Source organism: Muntiacus reevesi, chromosome 2 (assembly GCF_963930625.1).
Source record: "Muntiacus reevesi chromosome 2, mMunRee1.1, whole genome shotgun sequence".
In the NCBI taxonomy this organism is placed as follows: domain Eukaryota; kingdom Metazoa; phylum Chordata; class Mammalia; order Artiodactyla; family Cervidae; genus Muntiacus; species Muntiacus reevesi.
In genome coordinates this window covers 45,550,945-45,573,983 of record NC_089250.1, presented here as the reverse complement: position 1 = coordinate 45,573,983, position 23,039 = coordinate 45,550,945, and the positions used below count along the sequence as shown (strand labels likewise).

At 43.2% G+C, this 23,039-nt stretch overlaps 1 protein-coding gene across 10 annotated transcripts in view; it reads right to left on the bottom strand.

Moving 5' to 3' along the window:
- DIP2C (disco interacting protein 2 homolog C) overlaps nucleotides 1–23,039 on the bottom strand; it is a 288,874-nt gene that overhangs the window by 72,379 nt on the left and 193,456 nt on the right. For all 10 annotated transcript variants that reach the window (XM_065921423.1, XM_065921432.1, XM_065921426.1 and 7 more), the window contains 7 exons: nucleotides 21,754–21,951; nucleotides 14,750–14,841; nucleotides 8,155–8,265; nucleotides 3,382–3,505; nucleotides 3,011–3,120; nucleotides 2,785–2,887; nucleotides 1,089–1,153 (listed from right to left, as the gene is read on the bottom strand). In XM_065921423.1, the coding sequence (XP_065777495.1) occupies nucleotides 1,089–1,153; nucleotides 2,785–2,887; nucleotides 3,011–3,120; nucleotides 3,382–3,505; nucleotides 8,155–8,265; nucleotides 14,750–14,841; nucleotides 21,754–21,951 (803 nt within the window). The remainder of the gene's footprint in view (nucleotides 1–1,088; nucleotides 1,154–2,784; nucleotides 2,888–3,010; nucleotides 3,121–3,381; nucleotides 3,506–8,154; nucleotides 8,266–14,749; nucleotides 14,842–21,753; nucleotides 21,952–23,039) is intronic.

Here is a 23,039-nt window from a genome sequence, read left to right as displayed (position 1 = left end):
CTCCAAGAGCAACAGTTGTCAAGCAAGTAGATGGGCCAGGTACTCATTACACATGAGGCCATATGGTTCTCATACAAGGTCATCATTCCCACTAGACAGATGGGAAAACCGAGGCTCATAGTGACTCGGGCAACAAACGATTCTTGGGCACGGGAGCAGGCAATGTGCTGTGTCACAAGCCACAGGAGAAGGACCAAGGTCCAACTTGGGTCCTCTGGACTGTGCTCTTCCTGCAACCCCAGAAGACAAGGGGAGTATGCATCTGGGACTGTGCTTGTATGTCTTACTGATGAGTGTCCAGGCACTCATGGGAAGAAGTTGCTCAGCTGGAGCCCCAAACCTATGTCTGCAGGATGCTTGCAAGCTCTTGTACGTTATTAAAACTTCTGGTTTATCAGGAAATAACAAATCCTATTTCTTAAGAGTTATGCTCCAATCACTTGTGTAAAACTACTAGAATTTTTTGCTTCAAAAAAGATATGAAGTTTCAGCAAAAGAAACTTAAAAAGAAAAATGGGTGAGTGGAAATCATCACATGTACAACAGACACAGGAAGCCTCTAAGCAGTGATGCTGAACACATCCTGAAGAAGGCCATCACTTCTCACATGGCACTAACAAAAATGAGGCCTCTACAACTCATGCTTAAGTTCTGACCAAGGGGAAATCTGTAACTGCTTTTCCCCTGTAGCGTAATTCCTGAAACGTTCATTAGACGATTCAGAGAGAAAAACAAGAATGTTGCAGCCAAATCAGATGTGTGAGCAAAGTGACCCAAACACAAGACGTCAAGGTTTCTGCACAATCTGAGCTGCCGCCCACGGGAAGGGAGACCCTAAACTTTCCTGAGCCTGAGAAACGCCATGCTCACACTGCAGCCCCAGAGCGCGACCCCCAACACACACCAGTAGCTAACAACCCTCTGGTTTGCTGAGCTTTCGGAAGTTACGTTAGCTGACAACCGAAGACCTCCAGAAATGGCAGCTTCTCTTTATCACGTGGGAGGAAGGGGTCAGATCATGACTCTAACCCTGACACTCAGCACATGCAAAGGTAAAGAGGACAGCAGAGCCAGGCTGTCACACTCACCGTGAGGATTCCATGCCAGAGCCCAACGTCTTTCTTGAAATCCAACACATTCACAATCGTTTCAGCTGTACAAATACAGAGTCAAAGATTTTAACAAAAGACAGTCATGTCATGGACCAAAGGACAAAGGAAGTTCAGTATCACATCAGTGGCAAGGAATGGGTCTTAGAAAAGTATTACTCCACTGTCTCTGTAGAAATGCTGCAGCCTCCAGTCAGAACCTCAGAGACAGTGGCCTGCCTAGAGCAGCAGCTCTTCAACCATCACTTAAAACACCCCACTCCTTCTCCTTTTATAATGTGTTTTCCCCCTCCCTTTTTCTTTCTTAAAATATTCTTTACATGTCCCTCATAAGTTCTCTCAAGAGAGGGAAATGCTCTTTACTTGCAGGAGGAGGTAACTTCCAGCAAACGCACCACTAGAATGCTCGCCAAAGTCTCATATCAGGTGCCTTGCCCCATTTCAAAAAGGGACATTCAAAATACACAGCCTGTATTCTATTTTATGCAAGATTTTTTAATGCAGAGAATTAGGGAACAAATTTACATTATCTATCCTCCCCAGTGGCCACAAGAGTGATGGCTCTGGACCTTTGGGAAATTAGGGTAAGGAATACAGGTCATGAGGTGGTGAAAAAAAACTGGAATTCAAACTGACAAACAAGGTGGTGATCATCAGAAGTGATGTGTCTTCATGTGCAAAACATCTGGACACTTGTCCAGGAACTGCACATCAGTGGAGCATCTCCTGAGAGAGTGCACTGCTCTTAAGAAGGGAGACTGCCAGAAGGATGGTGAGAGGGAGAAGGAGAACAGCAAGAAGAGCAAAGTGCCTCCTCCATGACTCCTGACAGACTCCAAGAAGAGACTCCAGCATGGTGGCAGCCTGCGACATGGCCAGGGGAGACCTGATGGCAGCCCTTCCAGTGGAGGGAGCTATGGGTATATGATCTGACCCTTCCTTCCAGGAACCGTCAGCACTGTCAGCGTGGTTATTATCCGCAGTCACACTATCCCTGTGCTCCCAGGACCACCCCAAGCAATGCAAGGAAAGCACATCATGGAAACCAACGCTCAACTGTGAAGTGCAGCCCCAGAACCCCTGAGGCAGTGCAGGGAAGGGGTGCACTGTAGCATGGGGCATGTCTGTAAAGACCCCACAGAGGTTCTGGTGTGCATCCAGGGGTGAACACACTCCAATCATGTCAACTATGTGTTATGGCCTGAACTGTTTTCTCCCCAGTTCTTACCCTGGAGCCCTAACCCAGCTGTGACTATGTCTGGAGATGGGATTCTGAGGAGACAGTTAGGTTACAGGAGCCCATAGGGCAGGGCCAACAGAATGGTGTCCTAACAAGGAGAGGAAGAGGCTCTAGAGCTCCCTTGGCACACAGAGGAGGCCCTGTGAGGACACAGCCAGAGGCACCATCGCGGGCCAGGAACCAGGGCCTGCAGCTCTGGGCACTGGGCTCCACCCACCAGATTGTGAGGTGGCAACACCTGCAGTTCAAGCCCCAGCCTATAGTGTCTGTTTTGGTTATAGACTAGTAAGACGCCAACTAAACAGTCCAACAGATGGACTGTTAGGGTAGCCGGGGAGAAACTTAATCTGACTCTCCTCATGACTGGTGGGCACAATACGCATCTCTCAGGGATGGATCTGGGGTCAGGTTCCCCCAGCAGGGTTCTACCCATACCTTCTGTGTAGCCACACGCCTGTGTGAGGGCCTGGCAGTGGGTCAGAAGCGCGATCCTCGTCACGGTCACCCCGAGCACACTTCCATCCTTGCACGTCTTATACTGCAATGAGAAGGGGCCAGGAGGGTAGAGCTCCAGGCCCACAGCCACCGCTGACTCTGAGCTGTGTAAGGGTTGCAGCACGTGTCGCTCAGTTCCCCACCTTGTCCAGACCCAGCAACTCACCTCAATATACGCAGTGTCATTATTTGCATCCTTAATGTGTGGGAACCAATCTCGAGGAGGTTTAGAGAGATGTTTTGACTCTGTGACAAACCATAATAGTTTTGGCCAACCTTGGAAATAAAGAACAAGTTCCTTTCAGGCAAGCATCACTCACAAGACAGGTGTGACCCCACCTTCCTGCTAATGGCAAGATCCACAGAAGCACAGGCCAGACCAAGTCTCTGTGTTTCCACCAAGTCTAAGGGCATGGCCAAGGTGCTGTGAGCCTCCTAGAGCCGGAGCCCACCACATGCAGGCTGGGAGACCTCCTGTGTGGATAGCGTGTTAGCACAGGCCATGGGGCACATCCTCCCCACCCAGCACGGGCTCACCTTTGAACTGTGGGATCTCCCCCGTTGGGCTCTTTGGCAGCCCCTTATGGCAAGCATCACTTGTCAAGGCTACAGTCACCCCACAGCTTCCAAGCAAGAACCCGATCTGCTGGCTTCCTGCATCCTGGAGACGGCAGCAAGGAGATAAGGTCACGAGTAGAGGTGATGGCACTTTCCTGACAAAACATGGTCTCACCCTGGAATGGCACCAACCCCTCAACAGAGGCTCAGAGAGTCAGGGCTCAGCTGACATCTGCATGGTGGGGGCCAAACCTCATGCCCTCTGCCCACTGCCTAACCTTGGACAGGGCACAAGCTTGGCCTCAGTCCTGTCATCTGCACCATCCCTGTGGCCTGCTGTGAGGGATGCAAACAGGGAGCTCGGTGCGTGCTGGTGCGCTCATGGGGTCTCGTTTCATTCCCCTCCAGTTGAATAACACCATGACCATGGGCCACAGAGAGGATTCAAGAACATGTGTCTGGTCAGGACACTGACCCCAAAAAGTCTATGATCACACCCATGCCCACCACGGAAACAAACATGCCATCATGGAGTGAGGGCACCACCGCACGGACTGAGCAGCAGCATTTGGGAGCAGACACTGTGGGACAGACAGGTCTAGGCACCGCCATCCCAAGCACCCAGCTGCCCACAAGTCAGTTAATTCACTTTCCTTACTCCCAGCACTCCCTCCAGCTATGATTCAGAAAACAAAGCTGTGGCGCAGTCAGCGTTCTTGGAAGGGAAACATCAGGACTGTGGTGAGGCCATCAGCTCCTTCCTTCCCCCTCCAGTAAAATCAGCAGCATCAACATCTCAGAACCACATCTTCCCAGTGCCTAGTTCCCACGTCTCACTGCAGACTGACAAGCTCTTCTCTACAACGAATCCTGCATGACCAGCCTCCACATGGCCTTGGGCCCCAAGAAGGGGAGGCGGCCTGATGCTTGGCGCATGGGGACCTTCCCATCCCAGGAACCTTGTGAGACTTTTCCTTCAAGTAGAGCTTTTTCAAAGAGAATTATATAATCTGTCACTTCACTGTGAATGCAGGCATCACATCATCAAAAGCTGGACCAGGCCAGGGGCAGGGAGATGGCTCTGCAGCCAGGTTCAGGGACAGGAAGGCACTTCTCTGTGATCATGAACTTTCAGGGACCACCTACAAACAGGGCACTCAAAGTGGCTCAGGGGAGCCCCCAGGGCAACTGTCAGACCTGCCAGGGCTCACAATGGAGGCCTGTTGTCCCCTAGGTCCTGTCTTTCTAACATCTCCTCCTAAAGACCCTAAAACACAGAGGAGGGGTTGAGAATAACCAGGATCAGGATCCGTGGCTACCATGAAATTCAGCTTTGCACCTGCTCCTCAGCGTCTTCTTGGTCTGGAAACTCTACTCAGAGGTCCAGGTACATGCCCACTTCGCAGAGCCAGCCCTGCCTGTTCACTGGGCTGAGATGAGACCCCGCCGCCTGCTCTCAGAGGGCCCCCAGAGTCTCCTTCACACACCTGGACCCCTGAAGCTAAGCCCAGCTTGACCTCAGAGCCTCCATCTTCAGCACTCCATGGGTCAGTTCTCCTGGACTCCGGGTCAGCGCCCTGAGCCCGATCCTTGGGAGCCCACCCACACCCCACACCACTGTGTGGGAAAGGCTCCACAGAAGCTGCTCAGGAGGCACGAGAATCACTGTCCTGCGGCTGGAGTGCTCCCCTCCCCCATGCTGCCTGTGCGACGTTCCCTGGAAAGGCTTTCTGGTCTGTGCTGGCTGGGGCCCTTCCTCTGTAGAGCTGAGCTGTAGGGCCACAAAATCTCACAAACTCTCCTCTGCTGTGGAAGAAAAGGTGGACCACCTCTGAGTGCAAACCTCTTCCCTCACTGACATCCTTTCTCCAACAGAGCTGATGAGTGTCGTTACTTGCTAGGCAGTCTCTCCACACCCACACTCAAGCAGCATTAAACGTGGTACGTGACCATCCCCTACCCAGTCCCATCTCAGTCCCCCAGTCAGACAGCATCAGCCATACTCATGAGAAGGATTCTCTCTAGTAAATGTGAGGTGAGTATATGGAAGACCTCTTTCATGAACTCTGTATTTGTGGCCCTGAAACTACTAGCTGGTACTTTTCCAATTTTGATGTTTGTCTGCCCAAACTGCTAGCTTCTCAGCAAGTGGATTATGTGCTAGATTCTAAGGTACGGACAGACTGCACTGGTGCAGGACAGCGAGCCCCCTCTGAGTCCAGAGGCAGATGCTGACGCTCCAGGTGCTGCCGGGCTGGACTCCTGTGGTCTCAGGGCTCACTCAGTCTCTGGTCTACGGAACTGAATGCACAATTCCACCTCTGGTATAGCTTTGCCACTCCCCATGCTGGCAGATGTGAATTTGGCTTCAGAGCTCCCGCCAGCCCATAGGTCTACTCTACTGTCATATGGCCTTCACAGACCAGCTCAGCACCCTCAAGAGGGTGGAGAGGACAACCACCGTCCACACCTGCCCACTGTGGCACAGACCCTAAACGCTCCCTGTGCCCCTGTCCACTTTGTGGCCAAATCCCAGAGGGATATTTCTTTCTACTACTATGAACTTCTCGAGTGAAAAACCAGCCTTCACCCCTCATTCCAAGAATAAGGATAAAGATACACACATGGGACTAAGTTGTTCTATGAGGCTTAGCTACACTCAAAATTTGGAAAATTTGGTTCTCGAAGATTCAAAACTTCATCACCAGTGCCACTGTGCACGTCTCACCTCGTGCTGATGGCAACCAAGCAAGTGCATTCTTTCATTTAAAAAGTAAGAAAAGTTTTCTGAGGACAAACATTATGCTCTGAAGGCACAGACTGAGCCCAATGCACAGCTTCTGGCTTCATGACAGCCTGTGAGTCATCTCCTGGCTCTGTCCTTTCAGGCGTATTCTGAAGGAGAGAGGGCCAGGAAGGAACCCCAGCTTTTTCTTCTGAGAGAGGGTTCCCATTCCTGAGATTAACAGTGACCATATGAGGGTCTGAATGGGCCCGGGAGATAAGTGAGACAGAGCCACGTGGCAGGCCGCAGTCGGGAACACCTACGACGGCTACAGGCAAATCTCAGGAACCCCAACAGGTGCAGATGAGACACCGAGCCTTCGCTCAGCAACTCCTGGTCAGGATGTGGCAGAGGCAGGTGCCTCTTTGTTCAAGTGATTTTCCTCTGTAAACCAGTCCTGGTCTGGAAGACAGCAGGCTCTAGACATAAAGTAGACAAATCTACTTTCTACGTGTGATGAGTGAACAACAACTGCCACTCACAACGATAAACATTCAGGGGTCCACTCATGTGCTCATGGAGAAACTGTGTCTTCACTTGTAAGCCTACAAATCCCTCCTGATTGTCACCGGAGAATCCAAAGGACCCCAGTCCCCTGCATTAGGTGTCAATTCAAAAGGAACATCACACATCTGAGTGCCTTCCCAGGTCAGCAACACCACCAGAGAATCACAGGGGAGACCATGGTTACTGCACAGGGAATCCTCAAGCCCTTCTACATTTCCTATCAATTGTGAAGGTCACAGGGCTCAGGGAGATGAGGAAGCACTTTTTTGGATGTGTATCATACCCCAGGAATGCTAGAGGCAAACCCTTGCAAATAGGGTTCTCCTCAGGCCACTAGAAGGGGCTCTGATGTCAGGGGCTGCAGGGCTCACCCCGCTTCTAGAGACACTTGCAGCTCTGCCCAGGAGGGCCTGGCCCTCCTTGCAAGTGCACCCAGGAGGCCAAGTAGGAAACTTGCATGTTTTGTACCCAGGAAATGGAAACAGCAACCATTCCCCAATCATGTTCTAAGTAATCCCACGTCCTCTCCTCCCAATCCCAGGAGCAGAGTTTCAAAGGCACCCACACACCATGAGCAGACCTTGAGGCATTTCCCCATTTTTATATCAGAGTAGCCACCAAGACAGCTGGAAGATTCTCTGGAAACTCCAAGCCTGAGCACGTCAAAGCCCTGCATTTTGGAGCTGGGAGAGTCAACTCACACAGTCTGTTCACGATGTGCTAAACGATGCCAGGTGAATCCAGGGTGGAGCCCCAGGGCACAAGCTGTAACACAAACAGTGGCAGAACCACCCCACAGCCGTGGGCTCTGTCTCCTTCCACAGTATCAGAGAGTGGGGACCATCAGCACCAACCCCAGCAGAGCCTCTTCTCCTCACCCTCCCTTCCAAAGTTATTGCAGGTCTGTGGGGCGAGAAGCAGTCACTTACGTGGACAAAGACACACACTGCTGTGTAGGATTCTGACACTGGACTACACTACAACTGTGACAGGAAAAAAGTTATTTATCCTTCTTTTGGAATAAGATTCAGCAAATTATAGCTGAACCTGGGACTTGACAACATCCTAACACCCAAACAAATGCGACAACTGCCACCCCTGAAAAATAAGTAAAAAATCTACCATTTACTCAGATTTCTAGCACAGTGCCACTGAAAAACAAGACACTGGAATGCCTGGCTTTCTTGGCAGATCACCCTGCTCAACACACAGAAGGCACCACCAGCAGCAGCAGCTGACTCCGGCCACTGAGCTGACCAGAGTCAGGGCTGGGACGGCCGCTAAGAACTGCAGAGTCTCAGAGACAAGGCAGGCAGCCCTGGGCTCTCCGATACACATGCTGCTGAGAGGAAAGCTCTACAGACACTGTTTGCACATTCCGACCCCACAACAGAACCTTTCAGTATGACCAAGCTGACATTCCTGGCCGAGAGGCCTCAACAGAAAGATGGGTTCTTTACCTTTCTGGTGAGGGGCACCTCAATGGGCACAGGCACAACTTCGGCCAGCAGGCAGCCGTAGAAAGCCACCATGGAGGCAGCAGGGTCGTTGTTGGGGAACACCAGTGCCACCTGGACCCAGAGAGAGAGAGAAGGATTAACACTGACACCATTCCACTAGAAAAAATTAAGATGCCCCGTTTAAAAATGCATTTTACTAAGACACACTTTAATAAGTTATCAGATACTCTTCCTTTAGCTCATGTGGAAGGCAAACAGATTATCCAGGGTCCTCTCTGCCACCGCATCAGAATGCAACTATCCATACTGTTTACATGTTATCTTCCCCAACGGCACATACTTTTACACAGACGAAACCACTGTATATACACTACTTGTCTCTCACTATTGTCACTGGGCTCTAAAGAGTGTTCCTGTGCTTCCACATGGTCTTCGCCATGGTGACTGCATGCGGGGCACGTCCTCCTTAAAGTGCTGGACTCAGGGCAATGCTATTCTGACCCCAGTTTGACTTTAGCATCCCAAGCCTTGGTTTTCTTACCTGAAAAGTGAGAATACTAGCTAGTAGAACCTACATGCTAGTGTTGTAGTAAAGGTCAAGTGAGAAAATGTGTAAGGCTCCCACTATGCCTGGCACATGGTGGGCAGCCATAAATGGCACCCATCCAAAAGGCCCCAGGCTTGGCCGGCCCTCACAGCAAAGGCTTCTGTGAACACCGGCCCACACCTTCTGCCACACTCTGCCTCTTGGGCTCAGCCTATGAAGAGCTAGGAGAAGAATAATCATGGAATTCTAAAAGGTAAATTTAAATTACTATCCAAATAGCCAAACAATGCATTGTATGACTTTTCAAATGTTTTCTGATAGTCCTCAAAAGAATCTTATGAACAATCTTTAACCAGATGGGCTGATAATTATTTATTCTTGTATGAACTGTGTTTCATTTCCTGTGCCTATTGATCTGCTAGTATTTATATTTTATAGTATTAACTCATATTTGATGCAAAAACTTTGATATAATGCTTTCTATTTTCATGAGTGCACTTAGTGATGTGAGTGCACTTAGTGATGTATGTACACTTGTCAAGTTTTTCCTGTATGTTATCACCAAGTGTTTGACAACTCTTCACCACATCTATGTTCACCTGGCGCTCAGGTTTGCAGTGGAGCTAGTGCAGGGTCCATCTGCTTGCTCTCCCTCACCTGATGCTCCTTCTGGAGCAGCCACCTTTAGGATGAAATAGGCAGTCCTACTTTTGGATCCGTCACCACCCACCCCCTACCCCGATCTCTGTAGGACTCTGCCTCATGTGAACTCAACAAGCTCTTCCCACGCACTACTGTTGTATCGGCACTGCCCTTCCTTGTTAATAATTAACCACATAAATCCCATGATTTAGCAGATATGTGTTTTTTTGTATTACTCTATTAAATTTAACCCATTTTTCTTTAGAAACACCCTAACTATAAGTTACTAACTTTGTCATTAACAGCTGGATAAAACATCTTAATCACCTCCACATCTAAGTAAGCAGGTTGGCATAAAGGATTCAGATAACAGCTAAAGACAGAGAAGGCTGCATCTTAACTCTGACCCTGCAAGCAACTCAGGATAGCCGATGGAAACAAAATTAAGTTTGGGATTATGTGAAGATTTCCTTTCTATATGGCATTCCTATAGTTTACTAAAATCAGACAATGACAGCCAAATGAAACAAACCATAAGGCCATTAAAAGCCATGCTGCACTACTGAAGAATTTTAAGAAACTCTGCAAAAAAACTGTTGCTGCTAAGTCACTTCAGTCGTGTCTGACTCTATGCGACCCCATCCCTGGGATTCTCCAGGCAAGAACACTGGAGTGGGTTGCCATTTCCTTCTCCATGCATAAAAGTGAAAAGTCAAAGTGAAGTCGCTCAGTCATGTCAGATTCTTCGCGACTCCATGGACTGCAGCCTACCAGGCTCCTCCATCCATGAGATTTTCCAGGCAAGAGTACTGGAGTGGGGTGCCATTGCCTTCTCCGAAAAAACTGTTAATGAGATATTAATCTTAATTTTGTCCCCCAAACACCCAAGCAGATGCCAGGCTACCATCAGTAGGACTTCCAAGGAGGAACAAAAGAATTTATTTGCACATCCCTGCATATAAACCACAAACTCTTTTAAAAATGATCTGAGGTTTGCACTGGCCTCAGGTATTCTGTCTTCAACTGGTGGTCTGAGAGCAGACAGCATCTGTTTTTAGATCTGGATCTGGCAAAACAACAATATTCAGTCAAACATTTGCAAAGCATCCAGGGCACCACTGCTGCTAAGACTGCTCTCCCTGAACCAAAACAGAGGAAAATACAGGAGATGCTGCAGTTCCTCCCCAGACTAGTGACTCCACCCCAAGTCCTCCTGGAGTATCCAGTCTGCATGCAGGAGTCTTCAAGAGCACAGCACTGAGCAAAAGGCGGCACTGCTTCCACAGCTAGACTGTGGATCAATGAATCCCCAAGATTCTGGTCTGGTGCCATCCCAGCTCTGTTCAAAGGAAAGTCAATTTGATCCAGGATTTTAAATTCCCACTGCTTGATCACTAAAGTTCATGCTGAAAATGTCATGTTGTAACCTTGCAGAGTTGGGTTAAAACAGGATGAAATGTTATATTAAGTGAATTAAAGCAAAATACAAAATTGTATATTATGCTCTCAAAAAATATAAAAGCAACATAGAAAACAGTCAATACCTACAACCTCTTTTAGAATCAAAACTGAATTTTTTAAGGATTTAAGAAAGGGAAGACTATTTGTATCATTCTCACCACATTTCCCTTTTATATCTCTATCAGTCACAAGTCCTGTGTTTTGGTAACTGCACAGTGATTCCAGTGCAATACACATACGGATGTTTCATTTTCATAAACCCACACGGTTTCTTTTTGTTCAATTCCCTATGTATTCCCTGGCATTTCATTGCACTTAACTATGCACAGAGCATAAAAGGCATCAACAGACCACCTCCTTGATCTGCTCTCCTCCACTGGTCTTCCCATATCAGCCACACACCACAGAACTCCCCTCAGTCCTTTCCACTCTGTCCTAGAAACTGACCAAGAGCTCGGGGCTTGCTTTTTCTCCTCAAGAAGTTGTCTCAGATTCCAGAAGCTCCCAAAATGAGAACACTCTCTGTCCTTCTAAAACAGTCCAGCTGTATATCTCACCATCTATTTTGAAGACCTTTTTCATTTTCCAACTTACAGACAGCCAATTATCAATATCTTCATTTTTCCCTTAACATAGCAAGCTCCCTGAAGGCAGGCTTCACATATGATGCATCTCTGTTTATTCCACAGCTCCCACTACAATATCCTGAAACCTTTTCAGCTTAGGCACATCAATGCTTTTTCAAAGCCCAAGCAGGTACCCCCAGCAAAGTGCATTAAGAGGGTCACCTACAAAAAACGCATCAATAATTTTTATGCCAAATTATCCTTGGGAGAATTACATTTAATTTAAAAAAATTTTCAAAGAGGTAAAGAACCTGTTTATTGTGACAGAAGGTTACTATCAACCGAATACTACAGTGGCATATGCTTATTTAATAGGCATTTATATGCACATGCCATATCCAAGCCACATGAATACCTTTCAAAGGAATAATTTAGAAATGCAGCCCTCCTCACACAATTCAAACCACCTGCTGCCGAAGAGAATAGTTGCACATATTCTATCAAAATCTGCCTCGACATTCTTTCTTACAGCTGAACAGAGATGGCTTATTTTACAACTGTTACTGAAAATGAACTTTAAAAATTTGCAGGCCAAGACTTAAAAAAATGACTCTACTGAGACATACTAACCAAATTATAAGCGAGACATTATCCGTGCAACTGACATTTTATTGTAGTAAAATGAATATAACAAAGTTTATCATGCTGCCTGTTTTCAAGTATACAGTTTTCAAGTATACAGCATTAAGTACATTCATACTGTTGTAAAACTATCATCAACTATCCATTTCCAGAACATTTTCACTTTCCTAAACTGTAACTCTGCCCCCATAAACAGTTAACTCCCCATTTCCTCCTTCCCATAGTCCTTGGTCACCTTCATTCTCCTGTCTCTAGGATTTAAGTACTCTAAGTACCTTGTATGAATGGAACCATACAACATTTGTTCTCTTGTGACTGAGCATAATGTCCTCAAGGTCCCTCCACGTTGTAGAACATATAAGGATTTCCTTCCTTTTTAAGGCTAAATAACATTACATGGTAAGAATATACCATATTCTGTTTATCTGTTTACCCCACCATGGATGCTTGAACTGCTGCCACCTTTTGGGTTTTGTGAATATTGCTGCTGTGAAAAGTAGTGTAGATGTTTATCTGTTCAAGTTCCTGCTTTCGCTTTTTTTGAATTACTGGGTCAAATGTTTAAATTTTTTAAGGAACCACCATAGTATTGTTTTCCACAATGGCAACACTATATTTCCACTATATATTCCTAAAAGCAAAAGAAGGGTTCCAATTTCTCATTGTTGCTAACACTTATTACTTTTTCATCCTAATAAGTGTGAAGTGGTATCTCACTGTGGTTTTGATGTATGTTTCCCTAACGATTAGTGATGCTGAGCATATTTTCATGGGCTTATTTGGCTATTTGTAAATTTTCCAAAGAAAAAGGTCTATTCAAGCACTGTGGCTGGTTTTTAAACTTTTGTAAAATATATGATTTGTAACCATTACTCCCATTCTATGTTTTCACTCTCAACAATGTCCTATGGTGCACTGAAGTTTTTAATTTTGATGAAGTGTAACCTACCAATTTTTTTTATTCCCTGTGCTTTTGGTGCCATATCTAAGAAATCATTGCCAAATTCAATGTCATGGAACATTTCCCCTATGTTTTATCCAAAGAGTTTAGGTCTTTAATTCATTTTAAGTTAATTATTTAATATACACTATGTGTGTGCCAAGTCACTTCAGTCATGTCTGACTCTGAGACCCTATGGACTGTAGCCTGCCAGGCTTCTCTGTCCATGGGATTCTCCAGGCACGAATACTGGAGTGGATGGCCATGCCCTTCTCCAGGGGATTTTCCCAATCCAGGGACCAAACCTGTGTCTCTTGGGTCTCCTGCATCAGCAGGCAGGTTCTTTATCACTAGCACTACCTGGGAAGCCCCAATATATGCTATAAAGGTTCAATTTTGGGTTTTTGGTTATAGATATCCAGTTTTCCCAGCACCATTTGTTGACTGCACTAGCCCTTCTCCCATTTAATGTCTTAGCATCCTTCTTGAAAGTCACTTAACTGTACATTTGAGGATTTCTTTCTGGGCTTTCTATTCTATTCCTTTGGTCTGTATCTGTCCTTGTGTTAATACCACACTGTTTTGATTACTGTAGCTTTACAGTAAATTTTATAATGAGGAAATATCAGACCCACGATTGACTTTTAAAAGCTAGAGGTCAAACATGTTCATTAAATTGCAAAGAATCATAGCCTACCACAGAATCCTAGGGCTGCGGTAATCTTATTAAACATTCCTCGTAATGAACCCATGCTTTTGTAATATCTCATAAGTAAATCATAGCTTGTATTCTTGCTCATTTATGGTGCTCTACAATGAAACTTCTATAAAATTAATTTGGAGTCCTTTGGTGCAGGTGGATAACCCAGTTTTGGGGCATGAAGGTACAGAGCAACATATGGAAAAAAAGTCACTCCACTTAAGGAAAGAAAAGTAGGTTCTACATGTAGGCCCACATCTTATTCACAGGTAAAGCTTGGGCCAGATTAACTGCTCTGAACAGAGATGGCTTATTTTACAACTGTTACTGAAAATGAACTTTAAAAATTTGCAGGCCAAGACTTAAAAAAATGACTCTACTGAGACATACTAACCAAATTATAAGCGAGACATTATCCGTGCAACTGACATTTTATTGTAGTAAAATGAATATAACAAAGTTTATCATGCTGCCTGTTTTCAAGTATACAGTTCAGTGGCATTAAGTACATTATGTGTAACATTAAAAAGGAAATACTAACATCTATTCTCAGTAAACTGGCATAATGCAGTAAGAATAAAATTCTTCTTGACGAAAGACAGTAGCCTGTATCTACAAACTTAATACTAGGAAAGGAATGTACCCACGGTTTGCTGCAAGGATTCTTGGTATCACTGACTGATATAAAAAAGTACACAAGCACACAACTGTCCTGCGTCCTCAGACAGACAGCTGTTTCACATGAGGTCACATGTGTCAGGGGCTGGAACATACATCCTGGGGCTGGACAGAAATGGCTGTGAGCACTTGCTATATAATTTTCTGGACACATGCCTTCATCTGATATGACTCTTATTCTCTCAAGTCCCAGTTTCCTTGTGGATAACCCATGAGAACTACTACAGTCAAGCTTACTGAGCTACTATTAACGTTACACCTGCTGAATAATTTCTCCTGGGCTGTGATAAATGTTAAGAAAGCCTGATTTGGTAATATGAATATTAGGAGGCATTAAACTTTGCAACTTTAAAACAGTAGGTGTCTTCTCCACCTCAGATCACGTGTCCTGCAGATGCAATAATTTAAATTGCACTTACCCTATCTCCAGGTCGCACCATAGGCTCTTGTTTTGTACCTAATTTATGCAGAATGTTGTAAGCAACCTTCATACTTCTTGTCCACAGTTTGCCTATCAATACAAATTATAAAGACACAATTAATTGTACACGTGCATTTTATATTGTGTATATGTATGGACATTAACCTACAGTGAGAGTATTACCTTTTCATTTTAAGCTTTCAAGTTATTCTGAGTCCTTAGAACCCAGATGGGAAACAAAAGCCAACAACTCTGACTTATAAAATATGAGCAGCCTGAACACCAGAGTAAGGTATTAAATACAAACAGCTAGGGTGCTAAGAACCTCCAGCAAAGCCACAGAGAATTTAACTACCATCACAGAAGTAAGGGAGGATTTCGAGGGAGTAAAACAGGGGAGGGGCCATGGCATTAGTGAGTTACCACTAATTCATGTTGTTCAAAATGACACATATTTTCCTCTTTTAATGAGTCCTGTTTTGTGTGCTTCAGTTCAGTCATGTCTGACTCTTTGCAACCCCATGGTATGCTGCAACCCCATGCAGCATACCAGGCTTCCCTGTGCATCATCAACTCCTACAGCTTACTCAAACTCATGTCCATCGAGTCGGTGATGCCATCCAACCATCTCATCCTCTGTTGTCCCCTTCTCCTCCCCCCTTCAATCCTTCCCAGCATCAGAGTCTTTTCCAATGAGTCAGTTCTTCGCATCAGGTGGCCAAAGTATTGGAGTTTCAGCTTCAGCATCAGTCCTTCCAATAAACACCCAGGACTGATCTCCTTTAGGATGGACAGGTTGGATCTCCTTGCAGTCCAAGGGACTCTCAAGAGTCTTCTCCAACACCACAGTTCAAAAGCATCAATTCTTCGGCGCTCAGCTTTCTTTATAGTCTAACTCTCACCTCCATACATGACTACTGGAAAAGCCATAGCTTTGACTAGATGGACCTTTGTTGGCAAAGGAATCTCTCTGCTTTTTAATAGGCTGTCTAGGTGGATCATACCTTTTCTTTCAAGGAGCAAGCGTCTTTTCATTTCATGGCTACAGTCACCATCTGCAGTGATTTTGGAGCCCAAGAAAATAGTCTCTCACTGTTTCCAGTGCTTCCCCATCTATTTGCCATGAGGTGATGGAACTGGATGCCATGATCTTAGTTTTTTGAATGTTGAGTTTTAAGCCAGCTTTTTCACTCTCTTCTTTCACTTTCATCAAGAGGTTCTTTAGTTCTTCTTCACTTTCTGCCATAAGGGTGGTATCATCTGCATATTTGAGGTTATGTTACTCCCGGCAATCTTGATTCCAGCTTGTGCTTCTTCCAGCCCAGCGTTTCCCATGATGTACTCTGCATATAAGTTAAATAAGCAGGTGACAATATACAGCCTTGAAGTACTCCTTTCCTGATTTGGAACCAGTCTGTTGTTCCATGTCCGGTTCTAACTGTTGCTTCTTGACCTGCACACAGATTTCTCAGGAGGCAGGTCAGGTAGTCTGGTATTCCCATCTCTTTCAGAATTTTCCACAGTTTATTGTGATCCACACAGTCAAAGGCTTTGGTGTAGTCAATAAAGCAGAAGTAGATGGTTTTCTGGAACTCTCTTGCTTTTTCAAATGATTCAACAGATGTTAGTCATTTGATCTCTGGTTCCTCTGGCTTTTATAAATCCAGCTTGAACACCTGGAAGTACACATTTAAGGTTCACATACTGTTTAAGTCTGGCTTGGAGAATTTTGAGCATCACTTTACTAGCATGTGAGATGAGTGCAATTGTGCAGCAGTTTGAGCATTCTTTGGCATTGCCTTTTGGGGGGATTGGAATGAAAGCTGACCTTTTCCAGTCCTGGGGCCACTGCTGAGTTTTCCAAATATGCTGACATATTGAGTGCAGCACTTTCACAGCATCATCTTTCACGATTTGAAATAGCTCAACTGGAATTCCATCACCTCCACTAGCTTTGTTCATAGTGATGCTTCCTAAGGCCCACTTAACTTCACATTCCAGGATGTCTGCCTCTAGTTGAGTGATCATACCATTGTGCTTATCTGGGTTGTGAAGATCTTTTTTGTATAGTTCTTCTGTGTATTCTTGCCACCTCTTCTTAATACCTTCTGCTTCTGTTAGGTCCATACCATTTCTGTCCTTTATTGTCCCCATCTTTGCATGAAATATTCCCTTGGCATGTCTAATTTTCTTGAAGAGATCTCTAGTCTTTCCCATTTTATTGTTTTCCTCTATTTCTTTGCATTGATCATTGAGGAAGGTTTTCTTATCTCTCCTTGCTATTCTTTGGAACTCTGCATTCAGATGGGTGTATCTTTCCTTTTCTCCTTTGTCTTTAGCTTCTCTTCATTTCTCAGCTATTTGTAAGGCCTCCTCAGACAACCATTTTGCCTTTTTACATTTCTTTTTCCTGGGGATGGTCTTGATCACTGCCTCCTGTACAATGTCATGAGCCTCCATCCATAGTTCTTCAGGTACTCTATCAGATCATGGCTCCTCTGTCCATGGAATTTTCCTTTGAATCTATTTGTCACTTCCACTGTATAATCTTAAGTGATTTGTGTGATTGCAACAAACATAATGGCTACTTAGGATGGGTTCTGTAGGGTCTGATATCCCTCCTTCCCTATGTCCTAAGTTTCTCAATTTTAATTTTTCCTAACTTCAGAGTTTTAGGGTTTTTAGACAGTAACCCTTGAATTTAGATAAAGATTATGGTAAGAATTCTGAACTAAAGTTTTGAACTCTGGGGAAAAAAAACACTACAAAGCAGTGTTAAAAAGATTTTTAAGAACATAAGAAAAATGACCAGTTTTGAAGAACCTGCAGATTCAAATCCCTGCTTTCCTCCCAGTGCCAGATATTTTCTCAGCAGGTCAAGGTGACAGCAAACACTCTGAGATTGAATCAAAATGACTTTTAAAATCTAACATGAATTCTTGGACACATAAAGGGCTTTTACAACATTAGGTTCTATAAGCTTTCAGAAGCAGTCAAGGTGTAAGAGATTTGCAATAATAGTAAAGTGAAAGTCTCTCAGTCTTGTTCTACTCTTTGTGACCCCATGGACTGTAGCCTGCAGGCTCCTCTGTCCATGGAATTTTCCAGGCCAGAATACTAGAGTGCATATCCATTCCCTTCATCAGGGGATCTTCCCAACCCAGGGACCAATCCTAGGTCTCGCACTCTGCAGGTGGATTCTTAACCATCTGAGCCACAAGGGAAGCCCAAGAATACTGGAGCGGGTAGCCTATTCCTTCTCCAGCAGATCTACCCAACCCAGGAATCGAACCAGGACCTCCTGCATTGCTAGCAGATTCTTTAGCAGCTGAGCCACCAGGGAAACAATAGTATAGTAAAGATAACAATAATTTGAACTATTTCCTATAAATGCAATCTCTGTTCTAATCTCCTTCCTATTTAAAATGTAAAAGCTAAATTAATATACAGTTTGAATGAAAAGAATCTGAATTTGTCTTATTCCATATTGGATTCTGTAGCAACACAATTTAGGGTTGCTCCTGTCTTTCTACCAATGGATTTATCAACTTGTCTCCCCCCTTAGTGATTAGGAGACAAAGAGGACTTTTCCACTGTTTCTGATTCCTGTAATTCCTAGACATTCCTGGCTCATAGTATGTGCTCAACAAATGTTTGTTTTATTAACAGCATATTAACCAAGTTGTAAAAAGCACAAAATTACAGTATTCATTTGAGCTATTTCTTGAGTACTGAGAGTAATTACTGTGATATTTTATTCATGCTCCTCTTCCACCTTCCTTAACTCCACCTCCTCAAGACTGGCTACTTTACAATTATTTGGTTTTTATTTGGTGATTGTATTTTCTCTCCAAAGAGTTACCAGCCATTAGAAATAACTCAAGGAGTTATTTTTTTCCTAAAGAAATCACAAATACTCTGTGCTGTAAGATTTCTTTAATGTGAACAATGTTAGGAAACTATTTTGGCTGTACAAACAATTACAATCAACTTGTTTTAACTGAAACAAAAAAATCAATGTGTTGTAAACTACAATTACAATCAATGAGCACCATTATATCTCCTTAAAAATTTCAACTTCATTCTCAGTTTGGAATATTAAAGTTGATATCATCATAAAGTCATACAAAAGCCAATTTACAACAGACAATTTGAAAAAGGCAACAACACACTTTGGCAAAGTTCTAGAAATATTCTTCTGGTAGAAAAAGTAAACAGCAAATTGCTGATTTAAATTAAAGACAATACAACAGTTCTTGACTGATGTAGAAAGGAGAATGAAAAAAAATTCCCAACCAGGAACACTCACCAGGCAAAGTTATCATTCAGAACTGAACAACAGATAAAGTTTTTCAGACAAGCAAAAAGCTAAAGAAATTCATCACCACTAAAGCAGTCTTATAAATTCTTCCAAAAACAAAAGACGAGAAAACACTTTCAAACTCATTTTACAAGGCCTGTGTTATCCTGGTATCAAAACAAGACAAGGACACCATGAGAAAATTAGAGGCCTGAAGAACACAGATGCACAAATCCTCAACAATATATTAGCAAACCAAATTCAATAATATGTTAAAATGATCATACACCATGAACAAATAGGATTTATTCCAGAGATGCAAGGATGGTTCAGCATCCACAAATCAATTAATGTGATTAATACGGCACATTAACAGAATGAAGGATAAAAATCATATGACCATCTCAGCTCATGCAGAAAAAAAATTTAAAAATTCAATGTCCATTTATGATAAAAACTCTCAACAAAGTGGGTACAGAGAAAACATACCTCAACAAAATTAAAGTCCTATATGACAAAGTCACAGCTATCAACATACTCAACAGTGAAAAGTTGAAGCATTTCCTCTAAGGTTCAGAATAAGACAAGGATGCTCACTTTTGCCATGTTTATTCAATATAGTATTGTAAGTCCTAGACAGAGTAACCAGGCAAAAAAAAAAAAAAAAGCATCCAAACTGGAAAAGGAAAATGAAAAACTGTCACTACTTGCAGATAACATGACATTATACATAGAAAACCTTAAGAAAAAAACAGAGTAATAAATGAATTCAGTAAAGTAGCAAAATACAAAATCAATATACTGCTGTCATCAGAAAACTGCTGTCTATATACTAATAATAAACTACTAAAAAGAGAAACCAAGAAAAAGATCCTATTTATAACAACATCGAAAGGAATAAAATACCTCAAAATAAATTTAATTAGGAGGTAAAAGACTTGTACATTCAAAATTGTTAAGACTTGGGACTTTCCTGGAGGTCCGGTGGTTTAAGGCCTCGTGCTTCCACTGCAGGGGGCACAGGTCTGATCCCTGGTTGGGAACTTAAGATCCAGCTTGCCGCATGGTGTGGCAAAGAACAAACAAACAAACAAAAAAGCCACTACAAAAAGCACAATGAAAATGAAGCCCCATAAAATCTGCATCTTAAAAAGAAACACACATGCTATAAGATTTTGATAAAGCTGAAGATAATACAAACAAATGGAAAGATATTCTGTGCTCATGGATTAGAAAAAGTAGTTTTGTTAAAGTATCTGTACTACGCAAAGCAATCTAAATCCAATCCCAATCAAAATTCCAACAGCACTGTTCACAGAAATAGAACAAACAATTCTAAAATTTGCATGAAACCATGAAAGATCCCAAATGACCAAAGTCATCTTAAGAAAGAAAAATAAAGCTAGAGACATCATGCTCCCTGACTTACCAGTAATAAGAATAGTATGATATTGGCACAAAATCAGACATATAGATCAATGAAACAGAATAACCCATAAATAAACCCACACATATATGTCAACTGATTTATGACAAAGGAGCCAAGAAAGGGAAAAGGACAGTCTTTCAATAAATAATACTTGGAAAACAGTATCCAATCAGCTCCTTGTCTGAACCTGGCAAGCGACAAGGGTCAGACAGGAAAGTCTTCTATCTTTCTGACTGACTAAAATCTATTTCTAAGAGTATAATTAAAAAAAAAAATTAATCCTATGCCCCATTATGGGTAAAATACCCTTTATCCACTAAGAATTTCCCAACAAAGCCAGAAGAAAAAAATTGAGACTATGAAAACTAACGCTCCTGAATCTCTTTTCCTTCTATGAGATGCACAGGATAATGATGGAGTCTACAGTGGGGGCCTTCTGGGCCCCACTAAAAGCTGGGTTATGTTACTTAACACAACACCTGGCTCTTGACCTCCATTGCTAATGGAGAAAACAGTTTCTTTTCTACCTGCAATTAGAAGAGCATTATTATCATAGAAATAAAACTGGAAGTTAAAAACGGTAATGTAACGTCACACGTGCAGATATAAGCCATCTTGTCTTTTAGTTATGAAGTTGATTTCTTTGCAACACTGCGGCAGAGTGTGTGAAAATGACCTGACAATTTGCTTTCTCCACGGCCCCTTATCTGTGCAGCAAAGAGAAAGGAATCTCTCTCATATAGTTAACTATTTCCAAAAGTTTATGGACTGCATTAATCATACTGAATAAAGAGTTAAAGCTTGCTTCCCTTGCTTGCTAGAAAAGCACTGTGGAAATAGATTTTGTTTCTTCTGAGTGATGCATGTCAAAGAGTTCTATATATATTCTTTCTTGTTTCATTTCTTTAACTACCAACCCTTCTTCAAAGCATTAATTTAATATACATTCCAAGAGGTAAAATCCAACATCTTATTATTAGAGTTATAGTTACTGATTTTTGTATCACTTTCTGGTTTTTACTCAGAAACATTAACAAATAATAATTTTTCACATTCAAATCAAATAATTTTCCTATACTGGCTTGGCCCAAAAGTTCATTTGGGTTTTCAATAGTATCTTATAGGAAAACGCAAATGAACTTTCTGGTTCATTTATTTCCATTTATTTCCATACTGGAAACATAAGGCAAAACAAATATAAACTGCCACCCTGAAACTGGCAGTTGCGTGCAGGTACAAGCAGACAAAAGGTGGATAAGCCTCAAAGAATTACCGTAAGTGAGGATGTAGAGAGGTTTTCCATTTGTGTCCATCGTGGTCAAGCATGGGGCCTTTGGTGAAATGGTCCCCCATCGCTGTAATGCTGCTTCTAAAGATGGGGGCCAATTTGTAACTACACCCAGCTGCTCCCCACGCATCGCCAACATCTGGGCTCCCTCTGGCTTTGGCTGGTTTGGATCTGGTTGTTGAACTAAACACATTTGAACACAGAAGGTTTTCAAGAAAAATACATCCATTATTAGCACAATCATTCTTATTCATTTTAAAGAAGCTAGAAGACTTACATACTTGAGTTAGAAATTTATTACAGGAAACATGCACAGGTGCTTTTCTAGAATTAGAGCTACAACTCACATATGAGCCTTACGGATGTCACCAAGGCACATAATTCTTCCAACATCCAAGGCAATGTCGGGATGTGGAACTTAGGGAGACCTGACTGCATTTATAAACTGACAAGTAAAATTTTAACACTCCTAGAGTCTAACATTACAATAGTCATGTTTAAAACATCAATTCTCAACATACACCAGTAATTATAGACTCCAAAGAGTTCAAATCTGGCTGAAGTATATTGTGCCCTTAAATATAGAGATGTAAATTTGAATTTGCTACAACTACTATGAGTAACTAGCACAGCTCATATTTTATTAAGTAAAACAAAGATAAATGCCCTATAATATAGACAATCTGCCCGACTCTTTACATGGGTGAGAATCTGAGAGATGATTCTTTTTACTTCTGGGAAGGTTTCTCTTACTGCATATGACAGATGATTTCCACCTGCGGCTAGAAAATCAACCTTGTCTTACTTGTGGCACAAGGACCAAGAAAATAAGGAGACTGGGTTTGATACAACAAGCAGTACTTTGTTTCAATTTTAGGTTTTCTTGTATTAAAAGGCTCAGAAGTGTTCAGAGTGACAACATCCAGCTCCTGAAGCTGTCCAGAGAGGCAGCAAGGCAAGATTTCCCCAGCTCACTCTGCATTCCTCTAAAGCCTATGCAGAGAGAATGCACTGCTTGTTGAGCTCAGGTTGTCTGATTTCCTTGCATTCCTGTAGCTTCATGGAGTCTTTAGAAAGAGGACTAGCTCATGGGACAAAATCACATGCTGCTCAGAATCAGTATCAGTGGTACTGACCCAGCTGTTTTGGGACTGAGCATATGTTTAAAGGGACCTTGCAGAACAGTACCTACAGTTTCTAGGCAGGATTCCTGTTTCCTATGAACACCAAGATTATTGTTTTTAAAGATCAAACAACCTTGGTCAAGAAAT